Below are 26,941 nucleotides of genomic sequence, written 5' to 3'. Positions count from 1 at the left end.
ACAGCATGCTGTCATATAATAAGGTGTCTGATCCTTATTACCAGTTTGTTGATGCACAGACTCCTTCAAATTGACCATTGCAACACATGGTTTCCCCTGAAACTAGCTGTGATAATTAGCGTGGTTCTAATGAGACAGAATGTCACTGATCTTGTGCTGAACTGTCGAGTATCTACGCTACGGATGGGAACTGTCAGAGCCTGCCATCTGTGACAGCGCTTGGCATATTCCAGTGGCAAGGTGGAGCATGCTCAATAGAGTCTTTTCAAACAAATGGCCCTTTTCTTGACGAGGGGGTCTGTGTTCTGTTCCGCCGGAAGAACGTTTGCCCCAACTTTGGCCTACGCCAAATCCATTTTGAGATCCAAATGCGAATAACTATTTAGATCTCTGTTATGTGTTACATAAGAGAGGGATCTTTTGTTTAGTAGGTGTATTTTAAGTGGCTTCCCTTCCTGTGTTTTTTTAAATTTTATTTGTTTTTGCCTCTTCCAATTGCCCCATATTGTCAGTTAACAGTAACACAGTCATTTAAGGTACGTTTCCCCAATTTTAAAATCGCCTTAAGAGAGATTTGTTGGGGAGTTGGGATGGCTCGTATAGTGAGAAAGCACTCTGGTTGAACACAGAGAAAAGGGAAATGAGAGAAATCGTTCCGATGCATATAGGAATGCAAAAGTTGAATAGAAGAATTAAAATGGACAGGACAGTTAGATCTTTAGGCTCCGGAGAGGAGATTTTTTTTTTTTTTTTTTTTTTTTTGCTAGAGTAAAAGTCCAGTGCTGCTTATCATTCCAAAATATGCTTTGTTGCTTTTTATTTCCTCCTCTCTGGCAGACCACACAGGGCTTGTTCTGAAGAACATTTTCACTAATCTGATCAGGCAGCCAAATACGCCGGGAAAACTGCTTTAATGATCCCACTAATTACCTCAAGTCAATATGAACTGTATTATTAGACTGAGGGAAAATATTCCATTAGGTCTCCCCCTTGGGAGTTTCTCCGCTTTGTGATGTCACTGAAGCCTTCACCCTCTCGCTTGTAATTAATTTTATTTACACACGCAGGCACGCACAAGGTCACACCTGCACAACCGGCGCTGGCCAGGGAGCGTGTGGCTCTCCGGCTTAATCAGATCTGTCATAATTACCATTCTGCATGTTTCTGACACACGCTGTGAAATATTTCAATTTAACTGCCGCTACCAGCACAACCAGATGTAGTGCGAGTGTGGCTGCATTAGAAATATTATTCCTCAGGATAAACTCTCTCCTCCTCCTCTTTCCAACCCCCCCTCCCCTTTTACAGCTAATGTGGCACAGAAGCTGATGTATCCTGTAAATCTTGAATGCAGCGCTAGATTGATAACAGGCGATTAGACAGTTTAACCACAAACAGCTTGTTCATTTTTCACAAATGAAAACCACATGTAGTGTAACTAAAATTTCAGGCTCTTTTTTTTTTTTTTTTTTTTAAGTGTTGGGGGTATGTGTGTGTGTGTGTGTTGATGATGTGCTTAAATAAAAATGAAATGCAGTGAAAAGAAGTGTTTAGAAAAATGGAGAAGTGGCCTAATGTTTTCCAGGTTATTTTTATCAAAATCTTCAGCAAATCCCATTTTTTTCTACTTTCATCAAAACTTGAACAGAAAAAAAAATTATTCTCCTTTGGGCTTTCCATTTTTTGGTAAGAATTTTTTTTAAATGGGAGGAATAATATCCCTTTGAGCTATACCTTTTTTATTTTTTCAGTGTTAAACCTTTTATTTGAACCTACATTATAAAAGAATTGCTATAGTTGAGCATATGGAGTTTTTTAAAGGACAGTTTCCCTTTTTTTTTTTTTTTTAATGAAAAGTTGTTGATTTAGGCTTTCTGGTCATAATCTCAAATAATTCAAAACCAAAAAATGGACCCAGTCAGAAAATGTATTTTTTAGAGATGATTATGGATTTGCAGAACCATTTTGAAAGGCGGAGTTGAAAAGTCCGTGCATTCTGTCTCTAGAGAAATATTGGAGATAAAGTGGCCCAAAGTGCAGGCACAGTAGGTAAGCATATAAGGCCAAAGTTATCCCCCGTCTCAGAAGAACCCAGCCATAAAAAAAAAAAAAAAAAAAAAAAAAAAATTAAGTATTGGAGCCATAAGAAGGCAAAGAAACTGGTGGAAGAGTGAAATTAAGGGATGAGAAAGGGATGGGAGCAGGGGTGATTTAGTCCGGCCTCAAGAAGGTTCACAGCAATCCATGTTAGAGAGCATTTAAAACATAGATGTAGCCTCATGAAATGGCTTTTAATGCCAAGTAAAATTTGCTGTCTTTTTATCTTTGTTTTACTCCTTCAGTGATGAGCCTCACATAGAAGCTCCCTGGGATTCTGTGGTGAGTCCCATTATTTAATAAGAGGTGCCTTTTCCCATAAAATAGTGGACTTTTTTGACCCTTTGTTCCCTTTATCCATTTTCCCTCTTAGTTATTTCCTCAAATTAAAAAAACAAAACAAAAAAACAAACCCTTTACTTCCCCCACTTTTTTACTGGAACTTTCTCCCCTCTTATCCTGGCGATTTTCTTTGTGTTTTGTGTTTGCTCCATAATACCTTCCATCTTTAAAATTGAAAATTTTATGCCTATTTTTACTTTCTTTACTTTAGAGCAGGGGTGGGGAGCGGCCGGCCTGCAGGCAATGGAAGGCCTGCGAAATCATTTGGTCTGGCCCTGCCAAGGCATTAGGGGTGAGTTAATTAAATGTTTGACCAAATATAGCAGGCTCATTTTTAAGCTGATAATTTTGCAATGGCCAGAGAATGATGTTATAAATATCCAAATGGCCCTTGGCAGAAAAGAGCTTCCCCACCCCTGCTTTAGAGGGAAGAAAAAAACATTTGCCTTTTTGTTAGAACCCTTCTTCCATCTCAGCTGCTAAGCCATTCACACGGTTAATATGAAATCATTAGGTCAGTTTCTTCACACGGTCTCAATCTAGCTTTATAGTCATTTTGCAAGGTGCAGTTTTTGTGGAAGGTTTGTTTCAATCCCCACATCATGGCTCTGTCACAACACTACTTCCTGTTGCGTAGAGATAATGCCTCAGAATCCTGTCTAACACAGAGGTGAAGGCACCCATTGCTAATTAGTGAGGCCAGCCCACCGCTGCTATCATCACTTGTATTTTAGGTTTCCGAAGAAGAGGTTTGATATAGAGTTGCATGGGTGTAAGTTTAAAAAAAAATGGAGGTTAAAAAACAAAGCTTATGATTTCATTGCTATGGCCCTTGCTTTAATAACCCCGAAGTTTTTGCACAGCTATTTCAAGATATGTTAGAGATAAGCCAGCATGCAAATTGAATTGCATTTTATAATCACTGGTAGAACTACACCCCTTACAGGAACCTGGCATTGTTCCTTTTAAGTGAAAATTTTCATTTACAATCTGTAAAATCATCCCCAGTTTTCCTTGTTTGCAAACTTTAGTTTTTGTGTGTTAGGATTTCTTGGTGCCTAGCACACCTGTTGACACAGGAACGGGAAAGAGAGCAAACTAAGAGTTGTTGTTTAGGAGTGCTCTGGTATAGATGACGTTTGAGAATATTCAAACTGGTAGGTATGAGGGAAGAGCATGTCTTTTCATTGAATTAGACTACAATAACTCCATTGTCAAGGAAAACGTTTTAATTTTATTTATGGACCCTGCTTGGTCCCGGTCTAATACAAAGAACAGTTTCCATGCATCTGTTAGCAAGTCACAGTTGAAGATTCAGCAGAAGTATAGTTGACAAACTTTATCCTGCCCCACCTCGGTCCACCTTCCTCCGCCATTCTGCAGTTGCTCTTCTTTGGTGCTCTCAAATCCTCATGAAAATGTGCAGGAAGAAGAATTGGTTCCTTTGAATACTGTTCGCTGTTTCCTCTTGGATGCATTGTCTGCAATTTTCATGATCATTGTTGAGGTCATCAGTATCATTTGCAGCGTAGTTCACGTTTTCATTCTAAGCTGAAAGAAATGAGAGGATGTGGTTCCTGATTATCTGCGTCAGTTAGAAATAGGGTAAATTTGCAGACTAACAGATGGTTTATGTAATTCCTTGTCCATCAAATTCATCTTTCAGAGAAAGCATGGAGAATTGTAAATAGTGGGAGCCGGATACCACTGCTGCCCATTGGGTAGCCCCAGGCAAGTTTCTTAACCTCTCAGGCTTTGAACTTCCCTTAGGATAAAATAGGTTGGGTCAGATTTTGTCTAATGTCCTTGCAGTTCCAGGTTCTGTGAGTTTGTTGCAGACTAACAAGTGCACAGGAGGGGAAGAGGATGCTATTTTGATTGAAGGTACTGCTGACAGGTGTGTTAGTCTGAGAATGAATCACAGAGGAGGTAAGCTTTTGAATAATGGAAGGGCTCAGTTTGGGGGGACAGAGTGCTATCTTGGGGTTTGTGGCCGAAAGGAATTACTTATGAGTGCCATAGAGTGAGGAAAATTGATTGTTTGGAATCCAGTGTATGAACCCCACGGTATCTGGTGTGCAATGAGCTCAATATTGATACAATCTGAGTGCTGCTATTAGAAAACTGGAAGGTCTCCCTCTCCTTACCAGGGACCTAGCAGAGTCAGCACAGTATGGAGAGTTGAGCTCAGATTGGTTGGGGAATGGACTTGGCTTAATATGAGGTGGGTTAGTGGTTGCCAACATGAGATGACTTGAAGTTTGCTGAAGAGTTTCCTCCTCAAATATATATTTTTGTTTTTTTAATTGATGCCTGAAAATCTATTGTTAACTTCTCTCTCTTTTTAATTGATGTAAGTTTTGCTGGGAAGACTAGCACAATATAGAGGGAAAATTATATGCAGTCCATGAGAAATCACAGGTTTGGAAGAGATTTGTGAAATAGGGAGTAAACAATGAAAAAGAGGCAGGGAGTGACAGCTGATTGGAGGGAATATCTTGATGCCCATATTTGCAAATTCGTAAATTGGTACCTGCAGCATTTAATAGCTGCTGAGGGGTGCCCATCCCCAAATGTCTCCTTTAAATGTTTACCCATTTTACTTATGGAACCAACAGAAGTGCTAGTTGTCATGGGTGCTACTTAGCTGGTTCATTGATGGAGTATTTGGTGGTTTAAATGAAATGCAGATTAGGTAAGAATAAATTACTTTCAATAAGGTCAAGGAAGTGAAGGCTGTAAATATACATTCACCAATAGACAAATGCCATTAGGAAACCCAGCTCAGTCCATGCCAAGCTGTTACTGTCTAAATTGCCTTATTTCTTCCTGGCTTGCAATTAATTTTTGCTTGTATGTTTGGAGATTGGGGGAAGGGTAATAGCCTAATGGGTAATAATTTTATTTTAGTATTTTGATTAAAGAGACTAAATAAGTTGGACCCTAGATAACCATAAGGACTAAAGCCTTATCCATCAAGCCTAATTTCTAGACAGAAAGTTGTATTTATATTTCTGGAAAAAATTAGCATCGCCCTACATATAATATGAACTTTTGAGATGGTTATGTGCTCAGTTATTTTCTACTTATTTCCCCACCTCACTCCACCCCAATTTATCATCTTTCTGCTCACTTTATTCTCTTTCTTTAATCCTCTATTTGACTAGCTTCCTTCTGCCCTCAAATCTTCAAGGCAAATACTGTATAACCACCCACTCTTTGAAAAGTGGTGGTGAGGGCAAGATTTTTATTTGATTACTGCTGGCTTCCTAGCATTTGCATTAGCTGCCCCCCTCCCCGCACCCCAGTAGCATGCCAGGCCCCCACTCCTTCCTTCCTTCCCTTGCCTCCCTCCTCTACCTGCCCTGCTGCCTTTCTCCCTTCTATTTGAGAATCCAGGTGTCTGTGGAAAAACTTGTTAGTGCTCCTCTCCTGGCAGACAGACATTTCTCTGAGGACACTCAGCTAATCTCATTTACCTTTATAGTTATGTGGATGGTATGAAGCTAACTAAGTTAGAATATCGAGGCTTTACTCAGAGATTGTAAACCCTTTTGTGAGTTTGTTACAGAACCAAGAAAAAAACAGTGAGGTGTGCATATGTGTTAGTGTGATTGGCAGCCAAAAATGTTCAGTTAGGAAACTATTGTTTTATGAATGAAATCTCATCCAGAACTGAAATATATAAATCTTCCCCCATATTGATTGACTTGAGGGTTGGGTTAGGGTGGGCCATTCTCATCAACACAAACCAAGGCACAGCTGAAACACCCTGATTGGAACCTGGGGCTCCTCCAGACGCTCTGAGAACCATCAGACTAGGGATTTAAGTATTTTCTTCCAACACTAAAGGTCTCTAAGAGGAATGGTCCTTTCATGGCAAAGAAAAAAACAACAAAAAAAGCCACGTTAAGGAAATCTTCTAGACCAGTGTTCGGCAAACTCATCAGTCAACAGAGCCAAATATCAACAGTACAACGATTGAAATTGCTTTTGAGAGCCAAATTTTTTAAACTTAAACTTCTTCTAATGCCACTTCTTCAAAATAGACTCGCCCAGGCCGTGGTATTTTGTGGAAGAGCCACACTCAAGGGGCCAAAGAGCCGCATGTGGCTCGCGAGCCGCAGTTTGCCGACCACGGTTCTAGACCACTAGGAACTTATATAAGATAGTTCCAGAAAAATGTGCATATATGTACACACACATCATGTGGAGGGAGACACCCTATTCAGGAGTTCTTAACCTGTGTCCTACCTTTCCCCAAGATGTTCATGAACTTGGATAGAAAAAAACATTTTTTTTCATTAAGGCATAACTAAAATTTGACATTTTATTTAATTATCAATATAGGCAACAAATCACAGTAGTATTAGCAATACCTATGAATTTATCACCAATAAAAATCACAAGTATTTTCATATTAAGTTATTACAGTACCTCAAAATATTATTTAGGCTCATCACTATAAAATTGTAATAGTTTAGTTATTAGATTTGTCTCTAGATCTTATTTAGTGACTTAATAAAGAAGCACATATTACTATGTCAGGAATTTCTGATAACTGTATTTCATAATTGTTTTTTTTCATATTATGTATTTTATTTCAAGCACATAAAGACATTTTTCAGTAGAGGCATCATCCCTGGGCTTCCTCGGGTTGCCAGAGGGTTCATGACACAAAAGAAGACGAGGTCAGTGATTAAATAAAGTTTGTGTATGAAAAAATACATTTTTTAAAGGCAATAGCTAAGGAATTCTTGATTTTACCTGGGCAACATTTTTTTGTTATGCATTACTTTTTAGTATGCTTATTTCTCAAGTGCCCTTCACTCCCATGTAAGCAGGGGCTATCAACATTGCAGTAACATTTAAAACAATGACGACAAAAGCCAACCTTATGGGCAGCCTTTCCAACATTCTGATGCCACAGGTGGTGCAGCACTTTTTGAAGGAGATCCTTTGCCCTCAGGCTAGAAACGTTGGTCAGTTGAAAGACACCTTTAATATCACCTTACACCTGAAGTTGGAGCTGTTCTTACCTCGCTGGGCAGTCAGTGAAACGATTCTTTATCATGTCTGTCCCCCAATTTCCTCTTATCCTGCACACAGATGGCATTTAGTAATTTTTTGTGGAAGGATGGAATGCTTCAGAAACAAATTTCACCTGCTCACAATTTTGCCCTCACAAAGGCCAGCGCATTCCTAGGGGAGCCCAGGTGAGAGGGGTAGGGCCTCTGAGCTCAGAAAGACAGTCTGGCCAGACTCCACGCCTGTCGCCCTGGGGCCCTCCGAGAGCCTGCTTTCCCCAGGTAGGGAACAGGAGCAACTGAGGTGGCCTGTGCAGAGAGCCCCAGCTTCCCCTGTCTCCTTTCATTGATAAAATTATAACCTGGCCATTGTCACTGGGACTCCCATGATATTTCTAAAAATATTTATGCTTTCTTTTTTGAATGCCTCCTTGTAAATCACAAGATTTGAGTCCCTCATTAAGCCAAGCTCTGATTAGTAGGTTTGCATAATGGATAAGATGATGTGGGTTTTGACCACAAAATAGGTGTTATTTTATCAGCAAAATCCTAAGCAATTTGGGAGCTCATAATGAACCCCTACCCCCTCTTGATTATTCCTCTCAGGATACGAGTCCCTTAACTCCTACAATCCCGATTTGCCTTCTTCTGGTTTTAAACATTTTTTGTTGTTGTTGTTATTATCCTAGAATATCATGGAAGGAAGATTTAAACTTTTAATTTCAAGATCCTTAAATATACATTATGGGGAGTATAGTTTATTTTAGGAAATGTCTGCATTGTTGAAAGGTTTTATGTAAGTCAATATGCAGTGACAGAAATATTTGTTTAAAATAACATGGGTAGTCAGTTATTTTTGTAAGCTAACTACTGTATCAGATAAATCATAACCTAAAAATTATTAATTTTGTAAGTTCACATTTTTCTTAGCTTTTGCACTGGGCATATATGGATATTCATTAATTTTTTTTTTCATAGTGAGCTCATAATTTTGAATAGAAAAATAATGTAAAATTTTAATAGTGACTTTAGGAATACAGCCATGGTAAGAAATTTGCTTCCTAACGTTACAGTATAAGAGCACATCTTTATTTGGGTTGAGGGCTTTGGAAAAAGTGAAGTTTTTCATTATGCTTTTTTAAAATTGTTAATTCTCATCAGAGGATATTTTTTCCATAGATTTTTTTTTTAGAGAGTGGAAGGGGCGGGGGAGAGAAACAGTGTGAGAGAGACACATAGATTGGTTGCCTCCAGCATGTGCCCCGATGTGGGAAAGGAAAGGGGGTTGAGACAGCAACCCAGGTACATGCCCTTGACTAGGAATCGAACCTGCAACCCTTCAGTGCTCCGGCATGCTCTAACCATTTGGAAACACTGACCAGGGCTAAGCTTCTCCTTTAAATATTTCAATATATTTGCCTTTGACAGAAGCTTTAATAGTGCTTCCCTGCCTCCTTAAACCTAGTAAGCTGAGCTCAGTTTGAATCTTAGTTCTTGGACATGCGACACCAGCATTATGAATATGAGTTGGACTTCGCTACCATCCATGATACCCTCAGGAATTACAGAGGAGTAGTTTATTGTCACTAAATAAATGGCCCAGATTGTGTCATTCTTACATCTTTCTCTGTCCCCCCAACTTACTGCCACTTTAGTGTTGCAGGAATCTTTTGCTACAGTTTTAACACCCACTCATGGGAGTGTGAGCCTCAGGGGTCTCCCAGCCCCTTGGGTGAAGCAAAGCGAAGAGTGTGCCACTCAAAGGGCTGTTTGTGTTGGCATCTGCTTGTAGTAACTGTAACTCAGATAACACACATGGGGGTGGACTGAACTAAAAAACCCATCAGCATTAATTAGTTCATGGAAGAAATTCCCAGGGCCTGGACCAGAGCAGTAGGGACGGAAAAGAAGGAGCTCATGCAGGAGAGGTTCTGAAGGAGTGGAATTGACAGGAATTTATCATTGTTCCTTTATGGAGGAAATAGAAAAAGGAAAATCAGATTTTTAACTGAAACTGTTTGCTATTTATTTATTTTTTAATCCTCACCTGAGGATATGTTTAGTGATTTTCAGAGAGAAGCATCCATTGGTCACCTCTCATACATGTCACAACTAGAGACCGAACCCTCAACCTAGGTATGTGCCCTGACCGGGAATTGAACCTGTGGCCTTTCTGGGTGTAGGACCACTACTCCAACCAACTGACCTACACTGGCCAGGGCGGTTTCCTATTTTTTTAAATTAAAAACCAGTACATGGTCACTGTAGAAAAAAGTAAAAAATTTCAAGCATAAAAAAGAATATATAAATACCCCAAATCCCAATACTGAGAGAGAGCCTGTTCTCTCTATATAAACATATACTGTATATGTATATACACATCTCAGAGATGGCTAAGGGGATCAAATAAGCTTAATTAAACAAGTATATTTAACTATCAGGAAGTTCGGTAGGCTAAATTATACATGTATACATATATATATACACATATATATATATGTGTGTGTGTGGTATATGCATATAATATGTGCCTTACATTCATTAATTCATATGATACACATACCTTTGAATTCCCTATTGAGGTGTATTTACGTTATATTTAACTTATGCTATTACAAGTAATGCTAATGTGAGCATCATTATAGTTTAATAATTTGTATACATCTTTAATGATCATTTCTTTAGAATAAATTCTCAGAAGTTGAATTATTGGATCAAAAAAGGCATTTGTGTTTTAAAGGTGCTTGCCAGACATTTCTACATTCAACATTTTCTCAGTGCCCTTCAGAAAGATTATACCAATTTATACTTCAAATAACAGCCTTTCAGCACAGGTGACTGGGTGGGTGGTGATACTGTTAATTGAGTTAAACTACATAGGAGGAGAAACTAGTTTGTGGGAGGAAAATACTGGGTTCAGGTTGGGATGTGGTAATTGAATTATTCTTACTAACTTTGTAGGTATTCCAATTCCTTTGGATTATCTTTGTGATAATGACAAAAATAGTAGAAATAATAATAGCTGACATTCATCAATGTGTGCCAAGCCCTTTGCATGAATTATCTTAATTCTCACAACCTTGTGTGACTGGTGGTAAAATTGTCCCCATTATATAGAGAAGAAAATTGAGGTCTAGAGAACTTGAGTAATCAAAGTTCAGGGGGCTAGTCAGTAGTAGAATAGGAATTCAAATTAATACCCAGGCTTTTCTTCACAAATAGATCTGAGACATATAGCATATAGAGTAGAGGTCGCAATAATTAAGCTGTGTTCTCAGGAAAGTACGGTAAAGAGCAATAGCAAAAGAGTTGTAGGCATAGTCAATTCAAAACCATCTGGTCTATGTATTTTTCCTAGCAAATGCTAATTCATCTCACTCCTTTTTTCATTACCCTACCCACTCCAAATATTGCCCTTTCTTCAAAGCCAAGCCAATACTACTCTTTACCAGTAAGGACTTCCTTGACCACCCCAGCACGTCTCTTCTTCCCCTCCAAGTGGGTCCCACTTAATGTCTGCCCATCATTGATGCTTATCACATACTGCCTTGCACTAAATAGGTATTTTTTAATGTTAGATCTTCCCGAAAAATAGAATCTCCCAAAACTGAATCAGGAAGAATCAGAAAACCTGAATAGGCTGATAACAACTGATGAAATAGAAGCAGTAATCAAAAACTTCCAACAAACAAAAGCCCTGGTCCAGATGGCTTCACAGAGGAGTTTTACCAAACATTCAAAGAACAACTAACACCTATATTCCTCAAACTATTCCAAAAAATCCAAGAAGAAGAAACACCCCCAAGCTCTTTTTATGAGGCCAGCATTATCCTAATTCCAAAACCAGTTAAAGACACTACAAAGAAAGAATTACAGGCCAATATCTCTGATGAACATAGATGCTAAAGTCCTCAACAAAATATTAGCAAATCACATCCAGCAATATATTAAAAAGATCATACAACATGATCAAGTGGGATTTATTCCAGGGATGCAAGGCTAGATATAATATTTGCAAATCAATAAATGTGGTACATCACATAAACAAACTGAAAGACAAAAATCACTAAGTCATATCAACAGACAAAGAAAAAGCAACAAAATCCAACACCCATTTTTGATAAAAACTCTCAGCAAAGTGGGAATAGAGGGAGCATATCTCAACATGATAAAGGCCACAAATAACAAACCTATAGCGAACATCATATTCAATGGGCAAAAACTAAAACCAGGTCTTCCCAAATACACTGTGAGCCATTTAAGGCAAGTGCTTTCAGTTAAGCTCATTGTGTATATCATGGACTAGGCCCTGGTCTGAATGTATTGTTTCATTTGTACCAGCCACAATCTTGAGATTAACAGTGAGATTAATACTGTTGTTATCCGCACTTTGTAGAGGAGGATCTAAAGCTCAGAAAGGAAATGTACTCAAGTCCACATACATAAATGCTATACTGAGGTGATTGAGCAGACCTGAAGGAGAAGGTCGTGTTTGGATGGGCAGAAAAAAGGAGAAAGGGCTTTGGGGTTGAAGAAAATAAAATGCGGGGAGGTGTTGGGCACCAGCCAAGAAATAGACCAGTGAATCAGAACACGAGTATGATGGGGAGGAACTTGGGTGCAGCTCTAGGGACTATGAACTTTTTCTCTATAATGGGGGTCCTTCTGAGCAGCAGTTTGAGAGAAGACCAGAGCAGTGATTTTCATCCTAGCATCCTTTTTTCAAGGGCACCTCAAAGACGGCTAAAGGAATCTAAAATTGCTGAATTAAACCTGTGTCTGTCCCTATCACGAAGTTCCAGAGACTAAGTCAGACATCATATTTATGTGCTTTCTCTAGGAATCACAGCTCTATATAATAATACTTGTTCTCTCATTCTTCATCAAAGCTTCAGTCATTAGTGTGTTTTCCCCCTACATTAAGGGAGGAAAAGGAACGATTACTTAAACATTTCTTGTTCAGAAATCAAAAGAATGATCCATGGGAAGTAATTTAAAAATGTGTGGTGCCTCAGAACATCATTCAAGGGAGAGGTGCCCCAGCACAGACAAGACAGTGGTGAGCAGGGTGGAAAGAAGCGTGCAATTATGATAGAAGGAGAGGCTAAAACTGATGAAAGTATAGCATGAACCTTGGGAGTATTGAAGTTTCCAATGACACCAGCTTTGAAGAACGAAGAGAGAATAAAAATCTTAAGATTTTTAAGGCCCAGTGTATAAATGTTAAATAAGAATGGAATCATATCACTGAAATTTATGGAATGTCAAAAATACATCTCATATTGAGAGGGAAAAAACACAAGCAGTTCATTTGCAGAAACTATATTCAAGTTAAACATGTAAGCCAGAATCAGTTTTGGCTAAGCTTTGAATAAACCATCTCCTAAACTAGGCTTGAAGTATATGAGAAAAATAAACTTTTAAATTATTTTCCAAGTTGAATGTTTTAAAAATTTAAGGCTTTTTGGGGGAAGTTCTCTATTTCAATCAGATTAAGAGATTATTTTCTTGCTAGCTAGTTTAATATGTTGTTGAGAATGTCATACTTTAATCTTCATTCACTTCTCAGATTCTCCCTCGTGAAAATATTCTTTAAACATGAGATTCTCCTCGCCTGAAAAATGTTTTAAGCGAGAACCATTTTTATCTACTCTGACCAGATTGTCATCTTATAATCTTGCTATGGCACACACAGTTTATAGCAAAAGAAAAAAAAAAGCCTCCATATTTATGTGTGCCCCAAAGTCAGTGGTTGTGAGAAGGTAGAAAAGAAAAAAACAAACAAAAAAAAACACATGGCAGATGAATGATTTTCTTATTTTGGCTTAAATTTTAAGCAAAATTGAGAAACAAATAAGATTTGCTAATGATTCTGAATATTCCTTCTAAGTTTGCTAAATTTTAAAGGGAGCTTTCACCCGGATTGTATAAACGTGTTTTTTGTTTTTTTTATAATAATAAACCTCCAGAAACTCTGGTAGATACGTTGTTTAACCTTTTAAAGACAAAATGGCAAAACTTTACTCAAATGAGAAATGTATGGAGAGCTGTTTTATGTCCTCTTATCCACAATATGGAAACCCACAGATTTTTGGCTAAGATATAGAGTCCCTTACATAAACTGTGGAGTCTGGAGAGAGTTTAAAACAGAAATAGTTTAGAAGTTTAAAAATAGTAATAATTTAAGAGAGTACATGATTTTCTTTCTTTATAGCAAATACAAGTATTAGAAACCATACTTTGAAAATAAATGTATTTGATTTTATATATATATATATATATATATATATATATGTGTGTGTGTGTGTGTGTGTGTGTGTGTGTGTATATATATATATATATATATATATGTAACATATATGTGCTTTCTCTAGGAATCACATCTCTGTGTGTGTGTGTGTGTGTGTGTGTGTATATATATATATGTGTGTGTATATATATATATATATATATATATATATATATATATACACTCTGTTTAAATACGTTTCTTTTTAAAACCCATCTTTGAATAATGGGGATGTTAATGTGCTACTTTCAGAATGGGAAATGCATTTACTGGTACTTCTCTGTTCAAATTTATTTCCCAGGTTTTCTGTAATAAGACCAGTGTTAACAAAGCAGAAAAAGTTGCTTGCAGACCTGCTGAAATTCTCTTTGCAATACACAGTGTAGAGTTATTAAACTGGGGAGAAAGATTAATATATTTCCTGCTAATTCCATAGAGGAGAACATGTATCTTTATTAATGTTAATGGGTTGGCCTCTCATTATGTTATAGAATGATCTGCTTTTGCAAAGGTTTTCTTCTAAAGAACTTCATAGCATTTAAAGGTTAATATGTTAGGTAAAGAACAATATCTTAAGAGAAGCGTTTTTATTACGGGACATGATGGGATGGTTTTTATCAAATTACATGATGATTTGAATGGGGAAGAAGAAAAAGTGCATCACTTCTTGCCCTCAACTTTAATGCCTTTAATCAAATAATGACCTTCTGGAAAATAGTTAATTTTAAGCATTTGGAAAGATCAATACCACTTTGCCACCAAAAAATGGCCTAGATGATGAAATTTGATGTATTTAAAGTATCATTTCACCCTTTTAACCTAGTAAATAATTTAAAATGCTTTCAGTATGGCTTTGCCACTGTTTTGTTCCTCACTGTTCAAAGTGTTATGATTGTTCTCCAAAACAGGTTAAAGTTGGTGTGTGAAGCCTCTGGGCCTTGGGCCTGGAAGTGGGGTTGTACCTCCATTAAGCCTTGGTGTGTCTATGTCGGGGGGCCCCTGAAGAAGTAGTATATTTTAATACTATATTTGAGGCAGTGTGTGTGTAAAGCGTAAAAAGTGTGAAAATGGAATTCTTCTGGAATGTTAAAGGGGTGGCTTAAACATCATTGGTCCCTTTGGCATCTTTTGTGGTGTCTTTAAACCTTTATTCTAAAGGTGAAAGAATTAGTAACTCTGACTCTTAGAACCCAGACCACCCCTCCCCATCCCTAGCTTATAGAACATTGATATGAAATTACCCTTGAGTGCCGACAGCTTTGTAAATAAAAAAAAAAAAAAAATTGCCCTCTATTAGCATGTTTGTGGGCAGATTAAAAACTGTCTTCATTAGCATAAGTAACACTTACAGGTTCTTTTAAAAGTGGAACATTATTTGCTGAATGATAATTTGCTAGCTTTATAGTTAGTTGTTCAGAATGTACTCATTCAAAATGCCTGGTGTAGTTTCGTCTACAATGCTGATTTTTTTGTGTGCTAGAAGTACTGTTTAATGGATTATGTACTTAATCCTTGTTCCTACTACTTGCTAAAATGTAATTCATGCTTTCCACTAAAATGTTTGTATCAAATACCTCCCTATTTAGATTGATTTCTTTTAATATCATATATTATTATGCAATGAGCCCGAGAGATTGGAACGAAATACTTCTGCAAATAACACATAAAAGATGGGGGTGGGGTGGGGGGGCAGTAAATACAGGCTATAAAATGTTTTGCTTTTTAGAACTCAAATTACCATTCTGTTTTTTAAAATGTATTTTCCTTCTTAGTTGTAGCAAGAATTATTTGTCATTTTAAAGCTCTTGGGTTCAAAATGCATATGTATAGAATGATCATATATACATATCTGTATATTGTATTAAATGACTTTTTTCCTCAGAGAATATGGGAAGTCTATTTTCCCCTGGAAAACTAACTGTGTTGCATGCTCCCAGCTTTATCACAGGCCAGGCCTTGAAAGGTTTCTCTTTTTATGTGTGAGACCCTATAGGTACAATAAACTCATTCGTGAAATGAGGTTCCTTTCCTTACTACATGAAGATCATTGTGCACCCCTTATCCGTTAAAATGTTAGAAGTGAATTGACTTGAATTAACTGTTCTGACAAGAGTAGAAATCAGGGGCTGAGTTTGGTTGGAAATCAGCAGCTGAGAGAGGAAGGTGCCAGGATTTTTATTTAAATGTGGTACAACAAGATTCTGTCAGTAAAGCACATCATTAGAATATTGAGTTTAGAACTGCTAATTTTTCCTTTAAAATGAGCATACAGTCGTGTGTTTCATGGACCATAATAAATTGCCATTGTGTTGTCATTGAGTTTGTTTTGCTTTTTTGTCAGTACTGGTTTGGCAGTCACTGCATTTTCTCTCTTCCTTTTCTTCCTTCCCCCCACCCCTTGATTTTAGATTTCTTTAATAGGCCCCTAACCAAATCCAGTCAAAAGAATGTTATTTCGTGCAATCTTAGCATTAGCATCCTTTGCACCAGTTTCTTGCTTACAGTGGCTAGACATTTGCAGATGGTTCTTGGTTACTATAAAGGACATAACAGTATTTCCTTTGTGGCAGATGGATTTAAGACTTTTAGTTCTCAATAAATGTAGGTTTACAATACATAACTTTACAGGATTTGTGTTGTATATAACAGGTTTGAACATATTATCCCAGAATTCATCTGCATGGCATTTTCAGCTTGTTCAGGGTCCATGCCAGTTTTTTTAAGTAATAGGGGGAGCTCTGTGATTGATAGCAACAGCTCAAGGCGTGATTTTGAATAGAAACAAAGGGTTTAGAACAGAAGGTGTCAAATTAAACTTTGTCAGTTTGAAAAGTAGTAACATCCTGAAAGTTTTACTAATTTATTTACATGTGGCTACTGTTTATATTTTGCCCTCTTTATATGCAGTGTAATGTTGCTTGGCAAATTTACTCCATTTAAAGTTTAGGTTGTTCCTTGTGCCATTTTGGTTTCCTGAGAATGGATCGGTATCATTATTTGAAGGCTTTTTGTCTTCTCTCTCTTGCACTTTTTGGAACAGTTGTCATTGAATTTAATTTTGAGAGTAGTTTCCTACCCCGGCCTATGGTCTTACAATATTTCAAGTCTCAGAGACCTCTCTTAAAAATGTAATTATGTTCACATTTTGCAACCTAGTGCTGCATTTCATTCCTCATCTCTCCTCTACCAAGAAAATCTATAAATTTATCATTTTAAAACCTATACAGTACTTAGGGGAATCATTATTTTTTATTTGTTAAATATTACAAATATTCTGACATGTTCGTTTTCTTCCCCAGTTTATATGCTCTAACAATATCACTTGCGGAAAAGTGATCTAGAAAAAGGTTAGAAAGCATTTGGCTTTTTTAGTCACTTTCTGCAAAACATAGATTAGATTACTGTCATCATTAATAGAATCTCAATCCATAGAATTTGAGATAGTCAGAATATTCCAAGGCATTTAAATAGCATTAGAAAAAATTCATCTTATTTTGCCAGTGTGAATTGGGGATGAGCCAAATTATTTTCTCCGCTGACAGAGAACTAGCGTGTCAGAATATCTGTTTTCCATTACTTTTTAAGAGATATGCACATCAAGGAAAGAACCTCCTTTTTGTTTTTTGGAATATCCTTGTAGAACTAACAGTTCCCAGCTGCACCGTTAAATATTTTTCTAAGAAGCATCTGATTTCAGCCTCTTTAAATGACCATGTTTCTTGAAAGGCTAGCAGAGACATGCTTCAAACTTATAATTCATCAAATTATTCTTAGATAAGGAATTAGAAGTATTATTTAAGGGCAGAGGTTAATAGCAAACTACTGGAAATGTTATGTTAGTCATATGCAATTAATAAAAATAAGGATCTATCTCATAAGTATAGAGACACACAAGTGACAATATGAGCAAATATTTGTTGAATGAGTCGGGGCTCTTTTTCTGAAATATTTGTGAAACCAGCATGAATGTGATTGTTTAGGAATTAGCTATCATTATTAGCCATTTTAAAAGAACTAATGATTTTCTTTTCCAGAGAACATCTGTGATCCACATGTTTTTTTCACATATATCCAAGTGCTAACTGATCTCGGCATGAAAAAGTTTCTAAAGGGTTTGAAAATTATTGGAGTTTTCGGCTCTCTCCAAGAAGCTTTTCTTACATGAATCGTTGTTAATTTAACTTTTAGCAATTTTAGTTGTAAGCATTAGTGTTTGTTTTTTTTTTAATTCTTAGAATCTCAATGTTGAGCACTTACTGCAATAATGTAAGACTAGCTACTAGTAAGTAAAAAAAAAAAACTAAAAAAAAAAACCAGCATCTTTATGAACCATCTCACATCTCTTGAAAGATAAGTAAAATTATAGTATTTGCTGTGTTTAGGCATGGGGGGGAGGGGTGTCAATTGCCATAGCTGAAGAATTGAGACAAGAGGAGGAGGAAAGTAAATCCTATATAATAAAAGCATAGTATGTAAATTGTCCCCTTGACCCGAGTTCTTCCAGTAGTTTGACCCGGGTGGGGTGGGGGGTGGCAGCCAGCCAGGGGAAGGGAGGGAGGCCCCGGCCGGCAGCCACTAGGGATCCTACTAGTATAGGAATTTCATGCACCGGACCTCTAATAGTTAATATTCAGACTTATGGGAAGATATATCTAAAACCGTCACCGCATCAAAACTTAGAGGTAAAGTGTAAAGAAATAGCTTAGATGTAGGAAAATATAAAGTATTTTCATGGCTTACTCTAGATAGCAAATATTTGCTAGGACGCGCTAAATAATCATCTCCAGGGTCTCAAATATTTCAAATACTGGAATATAGTTTTCCAGTCAATAATGTACAAACATAAATAGAGCTAAAATATGACATATCATATTATTCTGGAAATAAACATAGGATTGCCAAGGTTAGAAGAGAAGCGTGTTCAATGACACTGTACTCAGCATTCTTATTTTTTATTTAGCTAATATTCTCTTAGGCACATCTTCAGTTTACTGCCTACTCTTTTAGCCTTGAATTATTATGCGTTCGGTGGCATTGAATGAGTGCATGATTGCATGACCGTCCCCATGTACGTATTTGTTTAATTAAAAGACCCATGGAATAGAGAATCAAAGCTCTCTAAGAAAAATTGGTAGGTCTCCTGGGGGTTAGCAGCAGTCACCCTTGGCTGGTTAGTAGATGGGCCTTGGGAAGCTAATGTCTCAGTTCTCTCTAAAATCTCTCAAATAGGCCATTTTGGGGAGAGTGTGCCTTGCTTCTTCCCACTATCTACTGCAATTGGAAAGAGAATTTTCTCTCTAGTGGTTCAGGCTGAGAAGAAAGGGAGGAAAAACCATACCATTCTCACTCCAAAGGTAACATTAAAAACAAAACAAAACAACAACAAAAAAAACCCCAGCAAAACAAAAGATAAAAATGCCTTCTCCTTGGCTAGTTCTAAAAATCAGATAATAAAGAAAATGTACTTGATCCATTCACATCCAACTAACTTAGTTGAAATTTTCAAGAAGCCCCTGTGTCTTAGGCCACGTTCCTTAAAGCAGAACCTGAGATGGGGAGTAAGGTGCACGTGATTTGGTGAGGGACTTGGAAGGAGCAAGGAGGATAGGGGGAAAGGGGTCACAGGTAAAGGGGAGATAAGGTCATCTCCAGAGAATAAATTCCTCTGTGGAAAACAGTAGTAAATGGAAGGTACAGAGACTTTGAACCACTGGGTCAGCCAGGCATGGTCACCCTGGGCGAGGGGGCCAGGGAGGAAGAGGAGTAACTGTCCAGGCATCTCTAGGTGAGATGACTTCAAGACCTTTCTCCAGAAAAGAGTGTGGCTGTAAGCTCTAAGCAGGCAGCACAGCAACTGGGGGTGGGAGCCTTGGCTGGTGGAGGGGGTCTGGGTGGGATACCCCCCTTTCTCTCCACCCCATTCCTTAATGTCCATCATGGCTGCCAAGATAAAGGAGGTTTGAGATGGTGATTAGAAAAGGTTGGACAATGTACTGTGTTAGACCACTCAGTTCTTGATAATCTGATATTTCACTCTTTGCTCAGGAAATGTTAAAATGGTTGCCGGACAAATCACAAATGTATACTGCAACGGGCAGAAAAGCAGGACTCCGAGTTCTCTCTCTGGAAAGTTCTTCCTTGAGAATTCTTCTAATGCCCAGTCATTTTGCTTTCTATAGTGGACGAAATTCTTACACAGTTGCACACATCCCTTCTCTCCTTCATATACACACACAAATATTCATACCTAATTTCCTTTCTACTGCAAAAATTCCCAACTTAGGAAATCCTTTTTAAATAATTATTCTAAAAGTCTGTCCTAACTCTCCTTAAATACCCGCAGAACCTCAGGTGGCCACTCCAGAGACAAGAAAGTTGGGCGAGACTCAGGCGCACCCAGCTTGGCTTTTCTCCCGTTTCACATATCACAAAGCCCCAAAGGGTAAATGTGTCCTGCCCTTGGAGTCTGAAAAACATTACCCTCTTTTAAGGATGCAAGTCTGAACGTTTATTGGAAACAGAGCCTGTCTTTTTGACAACCACAGCTCTTCTCAGAGGTTTAGCAAAATTGTTTAAAGCAGATTGGAGTATTTTGAGCTTATGAAAAACATTAACTTCACAGGGTCTTTCCATTTTAAGCTCCTAATGGAAATTGTCAGTGCGTCCCCCCCATGCCCCCCCCCCCCCCCCCCCGGCATGAGCTGACCTATTATTCCCTTGTCTCTAAGGGGTGGTTGTGTGAGCTGTTACGCTGGAAAGAAGATCCTTCTCCAGAAAACAGGACCCTGTGGGAGAACCTCTCCATGATCCGAAGGTTCCTCAGTCTTCCTCAGCCAGAACGCGATGCCATATATGAACAGGAGAGCAGCGCGGTGCATCACCATGGCGACAGGCCGCCCCACATCATCCACGTTCCAGCAGAGCAGATTCAGGTTCGTTTACCTTGGCCAATTCAATATAGCACTAAGTAAACAGAGCTTTAAACTTAGCAGGGAAATTAGCGTTTCTCTTCTTCCCAGCCGTCGACACATGGGCTTTTTAGCAAGAGAGAGTGATACACTGCCGCTTGCTCAGGGGGATGAGAGGAAAATTAACACTTTTTCCAACATGTGTTTCGTGTTCTTCTCCCTTCCTTCCCCAGCCCCAAAGTGGCAGGAACCCCCTTTTACACTTCTTGTTTGGCAAGTGAGTCTTTGTTAGAATTGGGTTGTTTGGTGAGTATGAGCTTCTTCGCATTTTTTTTAAAATCAGAATTTAAAACACACCACCTTTAAAAACAACTAATACCTAAACTGCACCCCAGGAAAGGGATTATTGCTGTTTTCTGTAGAGGCGTTTTCTAGAATCACAATTTTATACCTTGGCTTCTGTCCAGAAGGAGGTGGGGAGGGAAACCTAAATGGAATCTTGCTCCCTACTCCTTGGCCCTTCCTTCACCTTGCAGCTGTCTCCCTACACCCTCACAGAACACAGGTTAGGGGTGAGTCATGTCTGTTTGTCTTTCCTTTAGAGCCCCTCTCCCACCACCCTTGGCAAAGGAGAGACTAGAGGCGTTTTCTTGCCAGGCCTGCTGACCCCTGCTCCGTGGCCCAGTGCTGCTCCTCAGGTGAGCGGCACACGTTCCCTTTGCCAGGAAGAGAGGGACACAGACGGGGGGTGGCTTCAAGACCTGCTCCCTTGGTCAGGATATTCCGACTTTCCAAGGACATGCTGACCATGGCGGTGGGCTGAGGCCACTGTGCCCACAGACTCAGCCTTGTACTTAGCTGTCATGTCATGGGACTTGTCTCCATTCACCCGACTGAGGGAACTCCCCCACGAATTTAGATCGGAAAACTCTGGGGTCCGGCATTTCGTAGGTGCTCTTAGGGCCTTGGTTGCTTAGGAAGTACGTTGAAATGGAACTTGAGCTGTATAACTTATTTTTGTTACATCTAAGGGGAACTGTTTTTAGCTTTCCCCTTTAAGGAAAAAATGTCATTGCCTTCCAGAGTCCAAAAATTCTACTTGCTTTGGTGAATCACTTGCATTATTTCTGAGTATTACTGGGGGAAAATACATATGTAGCTAAAAACAATAACAGGGTTATCCATCCACTAGGAAAAAAATATCCCTGAGTATGTATTCAAGATAAATTGAAAAAGAGAATCCCCTAGGATATCAAGCACTAAAATAATCCCGAAAGCCTGAAAAACTGTTTAGCGAAAACAAAAGAGAGGAAGATATACATTAAGTAATAAAAGTAGGACTTGTTTGAAAATGTAAATCGTTTTTTAAAAAATTGCTTCTTAGGGGATAAAAGGAACTGCGTAGGCACCGTATGAATGTTCTGATGTTTTGCTGCTCGCTCGGGTTGATTTGCTTTGCTGATAGGAGTTATGGGTAGCCAGTACAGTTACGTGCACGCATCGCACATTTGTTCTATATAATTGTGTGTGGAAATCACAGCACACATGCAGGCACTAATCATGAAAAAGGGTCTGTGTACACTGAATTTCAGTCCTAATCACATCCGAGTTCACAACAGACAAAACAATTCGCTAGTGGTGGATTGGACCTTTATTTATCGGTAAGAAAAAAACGTGCAGCGTCAGCCTGGTGCCATTTGGTAAGACACTGTGTATGAAACCAGGACTGTCTGGTAGGAATTTCACAAACGTGAACATCTCAAAAATCCTTTGGACTCGTACGAGATAAAGCTGAAGAAGCGGGGAGGACTAGCCAGTTTAAATACAACTTTCGGATCTTGCTCCATGTTTTACCTACCGGATGACATAGGGCAAAACACCTTTCTCTCATAGCTCTGTACCTCACCTTTCTAAATGCCTTTGAAGTCCTTCTCGATCTTCCTTTTAAATCTTTCTTAATTATTTACATCATAACTTGCTTTGCTTGATGTGCAAACTTCTGGTAAAGTTTCTGGCTCACATTTTCAGAGTGCTGAGTTTTCACTTCTGTGAGCCCGACTGAAAATCAAGGTTAGGGAGGCTCTGGTGACCTCTGAGGAGGAGACGCAGTAGCCCCCCAAACCCCAGTCCCTCCTTCCTAGTGACTATCATTTTGATATTTTTTCCGAATGCTGTGGGTCATTTCGCTGGCCTGCCTTTGGGCCTGAGCCTTTGTCCCCACCCAAGAAGCCAGACGCGGGATCATCCCCCAACCATGCGCTCCACAGTTCTAGCTCCTTCCCGCGCGCACACGCACGTGGGAGAGCGCAGTCTGACTGTCCGCTTGTTCCTTTTCCCCCAGCAGCCGCAGCCGCAGCCCCAGCAGCCTGCGCCGCCACCCCCGCAGCCGCAGCCCCAGCAGCCGGCCGGACCCCGGCTTCCCCCGCGGCAGCCCACCGTGGCCTCCCCGGCCGAGGCCGAGGACGACACCCGCCAGAAGACCCGGCCGCGCACAAAGATCTCCGTGGAGGCCCTGGGGATCCTCCAGAGTTTCATCCAAGACGTCGGCCTGTACCCGGACGAGGAGGCCATCCAGACTCTGTCCGCCCAGCTGGACCTGCCCAAGTTCACCATCATCAAGTTCTTTCAGAACCAGCGGTACTATCTCAAGCATCACGGCAAACTGAAGGACAACTCCGGCCTCGAGGTGGACGTGGCCGAATACAAAGAGGAGGAGCTGCTTAAGGATTTAGAAGAGAGTGTGCAAGACAAAAACGCTAACACCCTTTTCTCGGTGAAGCTAGAAGACGAGCTAGCGGTGGAAGGGAACACAGACATTAATGCCGACTTGAAAGACTGAGACACAAAGTATTATTTTCATTCAGCATCGCCACTGGTATTTACTAACACAATGAAAATCCACCTGTATGCGCGCAGAAACCTTTGTTCATGGTTTGGCCAATGAATCTTCAGAAACTTGCACAAACAGGAAAGTTGAGAAGGGATAAGACAGACTGCACTAAATGTTTTACTCTGATTTACAAACTGCTCGGCAGCCCCAGGTGAAGCATTGAGGATTGTTTGGTATTAAAAGTTCAGATTTGTGTTCTCGGGACGCACCGAGGTGTGTACCCCGTCAGCATGATACCAGTGATTTTTTAAAAAATTATTATTATTCTGGAGCCTCAAACAAGCATTATAACTTCTGTGATTATGATTTCCTTCCTTTCATTATTTCTGTAACACTCCACACTGATCTTTGGAAACTCGCCCCTTATTTTAAAAGAAAAAAAAAAAGAGTTTGTTACTCTATTGTATGTTACAAAGGAACTATAGACTGTGGAATGCAGTTTAAAGATGACATATGCCAACAAATGCCTTGTATTATATGGCACTGCCGTAATTCAAACTTGTTTTTATTTTGGAAATAAAAGTTCACTGTAATTTTTTTTTTCATTCTCATTGTTACATAATTTTTTTTTTAATGAAAAGAAAATGTGAAACACAATTTAGTCCTCATTATTTATTTGTAGATCCTGCAGCATCATGTTGTAATTAATTTTTTGGAAGTTTCCGTTAAATGTAATATTGCTTCTCTTGTTACCATACTGATTCTTTTCTATTTATAAATGTATTTTGATGGGCAGTAAAACAAAGTGTCTTAAAAGTTTTAAATAGAGAAAATGTGCTTTACACAGTTGCCTATAAAAAGTGCTCTATGTTATCCAAGCAATTCATACTATAAGCTTCACTCTTATTGTTGTATGCAATTTTTACTATCATGCAAATAAGCTTAGGTAAATAAAACTAATAGATCACCTTAGAAAATTATGCAATTAATGTGAAAATAATTGATGTTTGCAATGTGTCTTCCTTTGGTTTACAATCAATTTTAAAGCTACATCTGTATAAAATTTCTGTATAAAGGTGTATTTCTTTTTTATGAGTTTATGGCTATGAAAACACCAGCTATTTTGTTACAGCTGGCTGTTTTTATACGTGTATCACAATTTTCTTTATGCAGAAATATTCTGATTAGGAGTGGTTATTGACTGTAACTACACAATTAAAATGGTTTGTATGGTATGACACGGTAGGGTCTGTCTGCTTATGTGGAGTAACGTCCCGGAGTTAAAGGTGGTCCTCTTGGGTAGGTGCATGTTCATACTTTCCTGATATTTTACTGAATCTTAAAAGAGCAATCAAAAAGAAAAGTCACTCGAAACACTGTAAATTTAAGTCACAAACACATGCTCCTTTTTAAAGTTTAACTATGAAGATCATAACCTGTTTGGGGTTAACATTTTGCTTAATAAACAGATAGCAGGATGGTCTAACGACTCGCTGGCAAAAACATAAATCCAGCCTCTAGCAGTTATGTGCTTAGAAAGTGGATTCATCTGCCTTTACTCCACAGTACTTCACTTATGGCAACGCTTTTTTAAAGCTAATGTACGCATATTTTTAAAGGCCATTAATAACAAAATAAGGAAAAAAGGGACCTTTTGTATAAATATTCCTTAATAAGCAATGTGTTTTTAAAAGTTATAAATGGAATATAAGTTAACTCAGTTCATGAAGAAAATATGAATAACACACCTGGAATTTAAACACAGTTTTCAAGATACAAAATTAGGGTGTGCTGGTGGTCATGGAGAGGTCGGAGGCCAGTGTTGCCATTTTTTATTATTTTCTTTTTCTAGTCACTTTATATCTTGCTTCCTTTTTTTAAGGTTTCCTCAATGTTAATAGGGGTATCCGAATTCCTTAAAACTTGGTTCTGAGATGGCCCATTCTTTTCCTGCCAGTGCCCTAGGCCCTGATAAGCTCATTGGTAGTCAACTGAGTTGCGTTAGTGTTGAGCTTTTTACTTAGGAAACTGAAATGGGATCATTGAAAACTCCGAATTCAGTTTTCAAAAGTACTGTTTACTTTTAAAGCACAGCTGAACTACTGTGAAAGCAGCTGGTTTGCTGCAGACCTAAAATTGATTGAAAAGTTTTCAGTTATTTTATTAAGTGAGGAAACCTTGAAACATTCTTGCTCCCTAGAGTTTAGGAAAGAATTTGAGCAAAAGGAATTTGAATTAGAATAGACATAAGATTTCATGTATTAAAAATAAGTAAAACAAATAGAAACTAGTATGCTATGAAGTTTTTAAGAAAACTCTGTATCTTCCTCTTTCTTTTTTCAGATGTTAAAGAAAATTTAGAACAGAGACTTTTTTTTTTTTTAACCAGCCCAACACTTAACAGGTATCAGAGGTATGATATTTAATTTTTTGGGGGAAAGGAAAGATCGGGTTGCAAATATGATTGTCCCATTCCCGATAACCTAACTTATGCAATAATTTTCTCAAGGAATTGATGAGTGTGTGTAAGAAATCAACAATACTAACAAAATTCTTACTTAGGCCCTTTAACCTTGGCAGCCCTAATTCCACTAATATGACATTTTAATACCCTCCCCCCCCCAAAAAAAAATAGCACATGTCAGTAAACAATCATGGTCATGATGGAGTAAAATTGTTTTCAGGAAAGATGGCATGTCTTGGAAAAGATTTGTATGGGTGAATCTTCCACATTGCTCCCCCAATGCCACATATCGCTCACACCAGTCTTACTGCTGGCGGCTATGGTAAAATTCCTTGAACAAGCTTCATTGCGTCCAAGTTTATCGGAGACTTTAAAAGCGGGGCATGACATAGCGCTTCGTGCTGTGAAGACCTTAGCAGAGTCAGGTAGTTTACGGGTAATATTCAACCTTGCGCATCTGAATCTGTCATGGATTCCTCCCCTCAGCACTTTGCCACTAATTTGTATTACACTCTGTGGCCATATAATACTTGCACATTATGCAAAAAATAATGTTGATAGTATCTCCTTGGCACAAAATATGCAGAGCTGACAAGTAACCTTTGACAACCAAGGTAACTAATATGTATGCGTGCCCTAGTTGTGTGGCACGTGGTTACAAAGTCTGTACATATTGTGTATAAAGTGTGTATAGGTTAACATTTAGCCCCAATGAATTCTGAGCTTAAAGGAAGTGTTTCTTTTTCTAAGTAGTGCTATCTATATCGATGTTTATATAAAATATATAGCTTGAGTAGAAAACATTTTCAAATGGTTCAAGATGGAGTAAAAATGACAATCCCATACATTCCGTTATGAAAGTCTGCCCTATTCCCTATTGTTATCATCAGCCAATTTTAAGGTCCTTGAATGTCACGATGTTATCAATAAATGAGCTATTCTGAACTGCCTGGTGATATTTTCAAAAAGAGCAATTAAAATGTA

General features: G+C 38.5%; 1 protein-coding gene across 3 annotated transcripts in view; it reads left to right on the top strand.

The window, feature by feature from the left end:
• Positions 1 to 24,731, top strand: part of SATB1 (SATB homeobox 1) — a 100,891-nt gene extending 76,160 nt beyond the window's left edge. For 2 of the 3 annotated variants that reach the window (XM_080676299.1, XM_080676298.1), the window contains exons 10-11: positions 20,484 to 20,687; positions 23,005 to 24,731. In XM_080676299.1, coding sequence (XP_080532425.1) covers positions 20,484 to 20,687; positions 23,005 to 23,502 — 702 coding nt within the window. In that variant the 3' untranslated portion in view covers positions 23,503 to 24,731. Of the gene's footprint in view, positions 1 to 20,483; positions 20,688 to 21,265; positions 21,362 to 23,004 lie in introns of all 3 variants that reach the window. The other variant, XM_080676300.1, reaches the window with a different exon arrangement.
• Positions 24,732 to 26,941: the final 2,210 nt, after the last annotated feature.

The sequence above is a fragment of the Plecotus auritus genome (genome assembly GCF_963455305.1).
Source record: "Plecotus auritus genome assembly, chromosome: 6".
Lineage (NCBI taxonomy): Eukaryota > Metazoa > Chordata > Mammalia > Chiroptera > Vespertilionidae > Plecotus > Plecotus auritus.
This window is presented reverse-complemented; position numbering and strand designations above follow the sequence as displayed.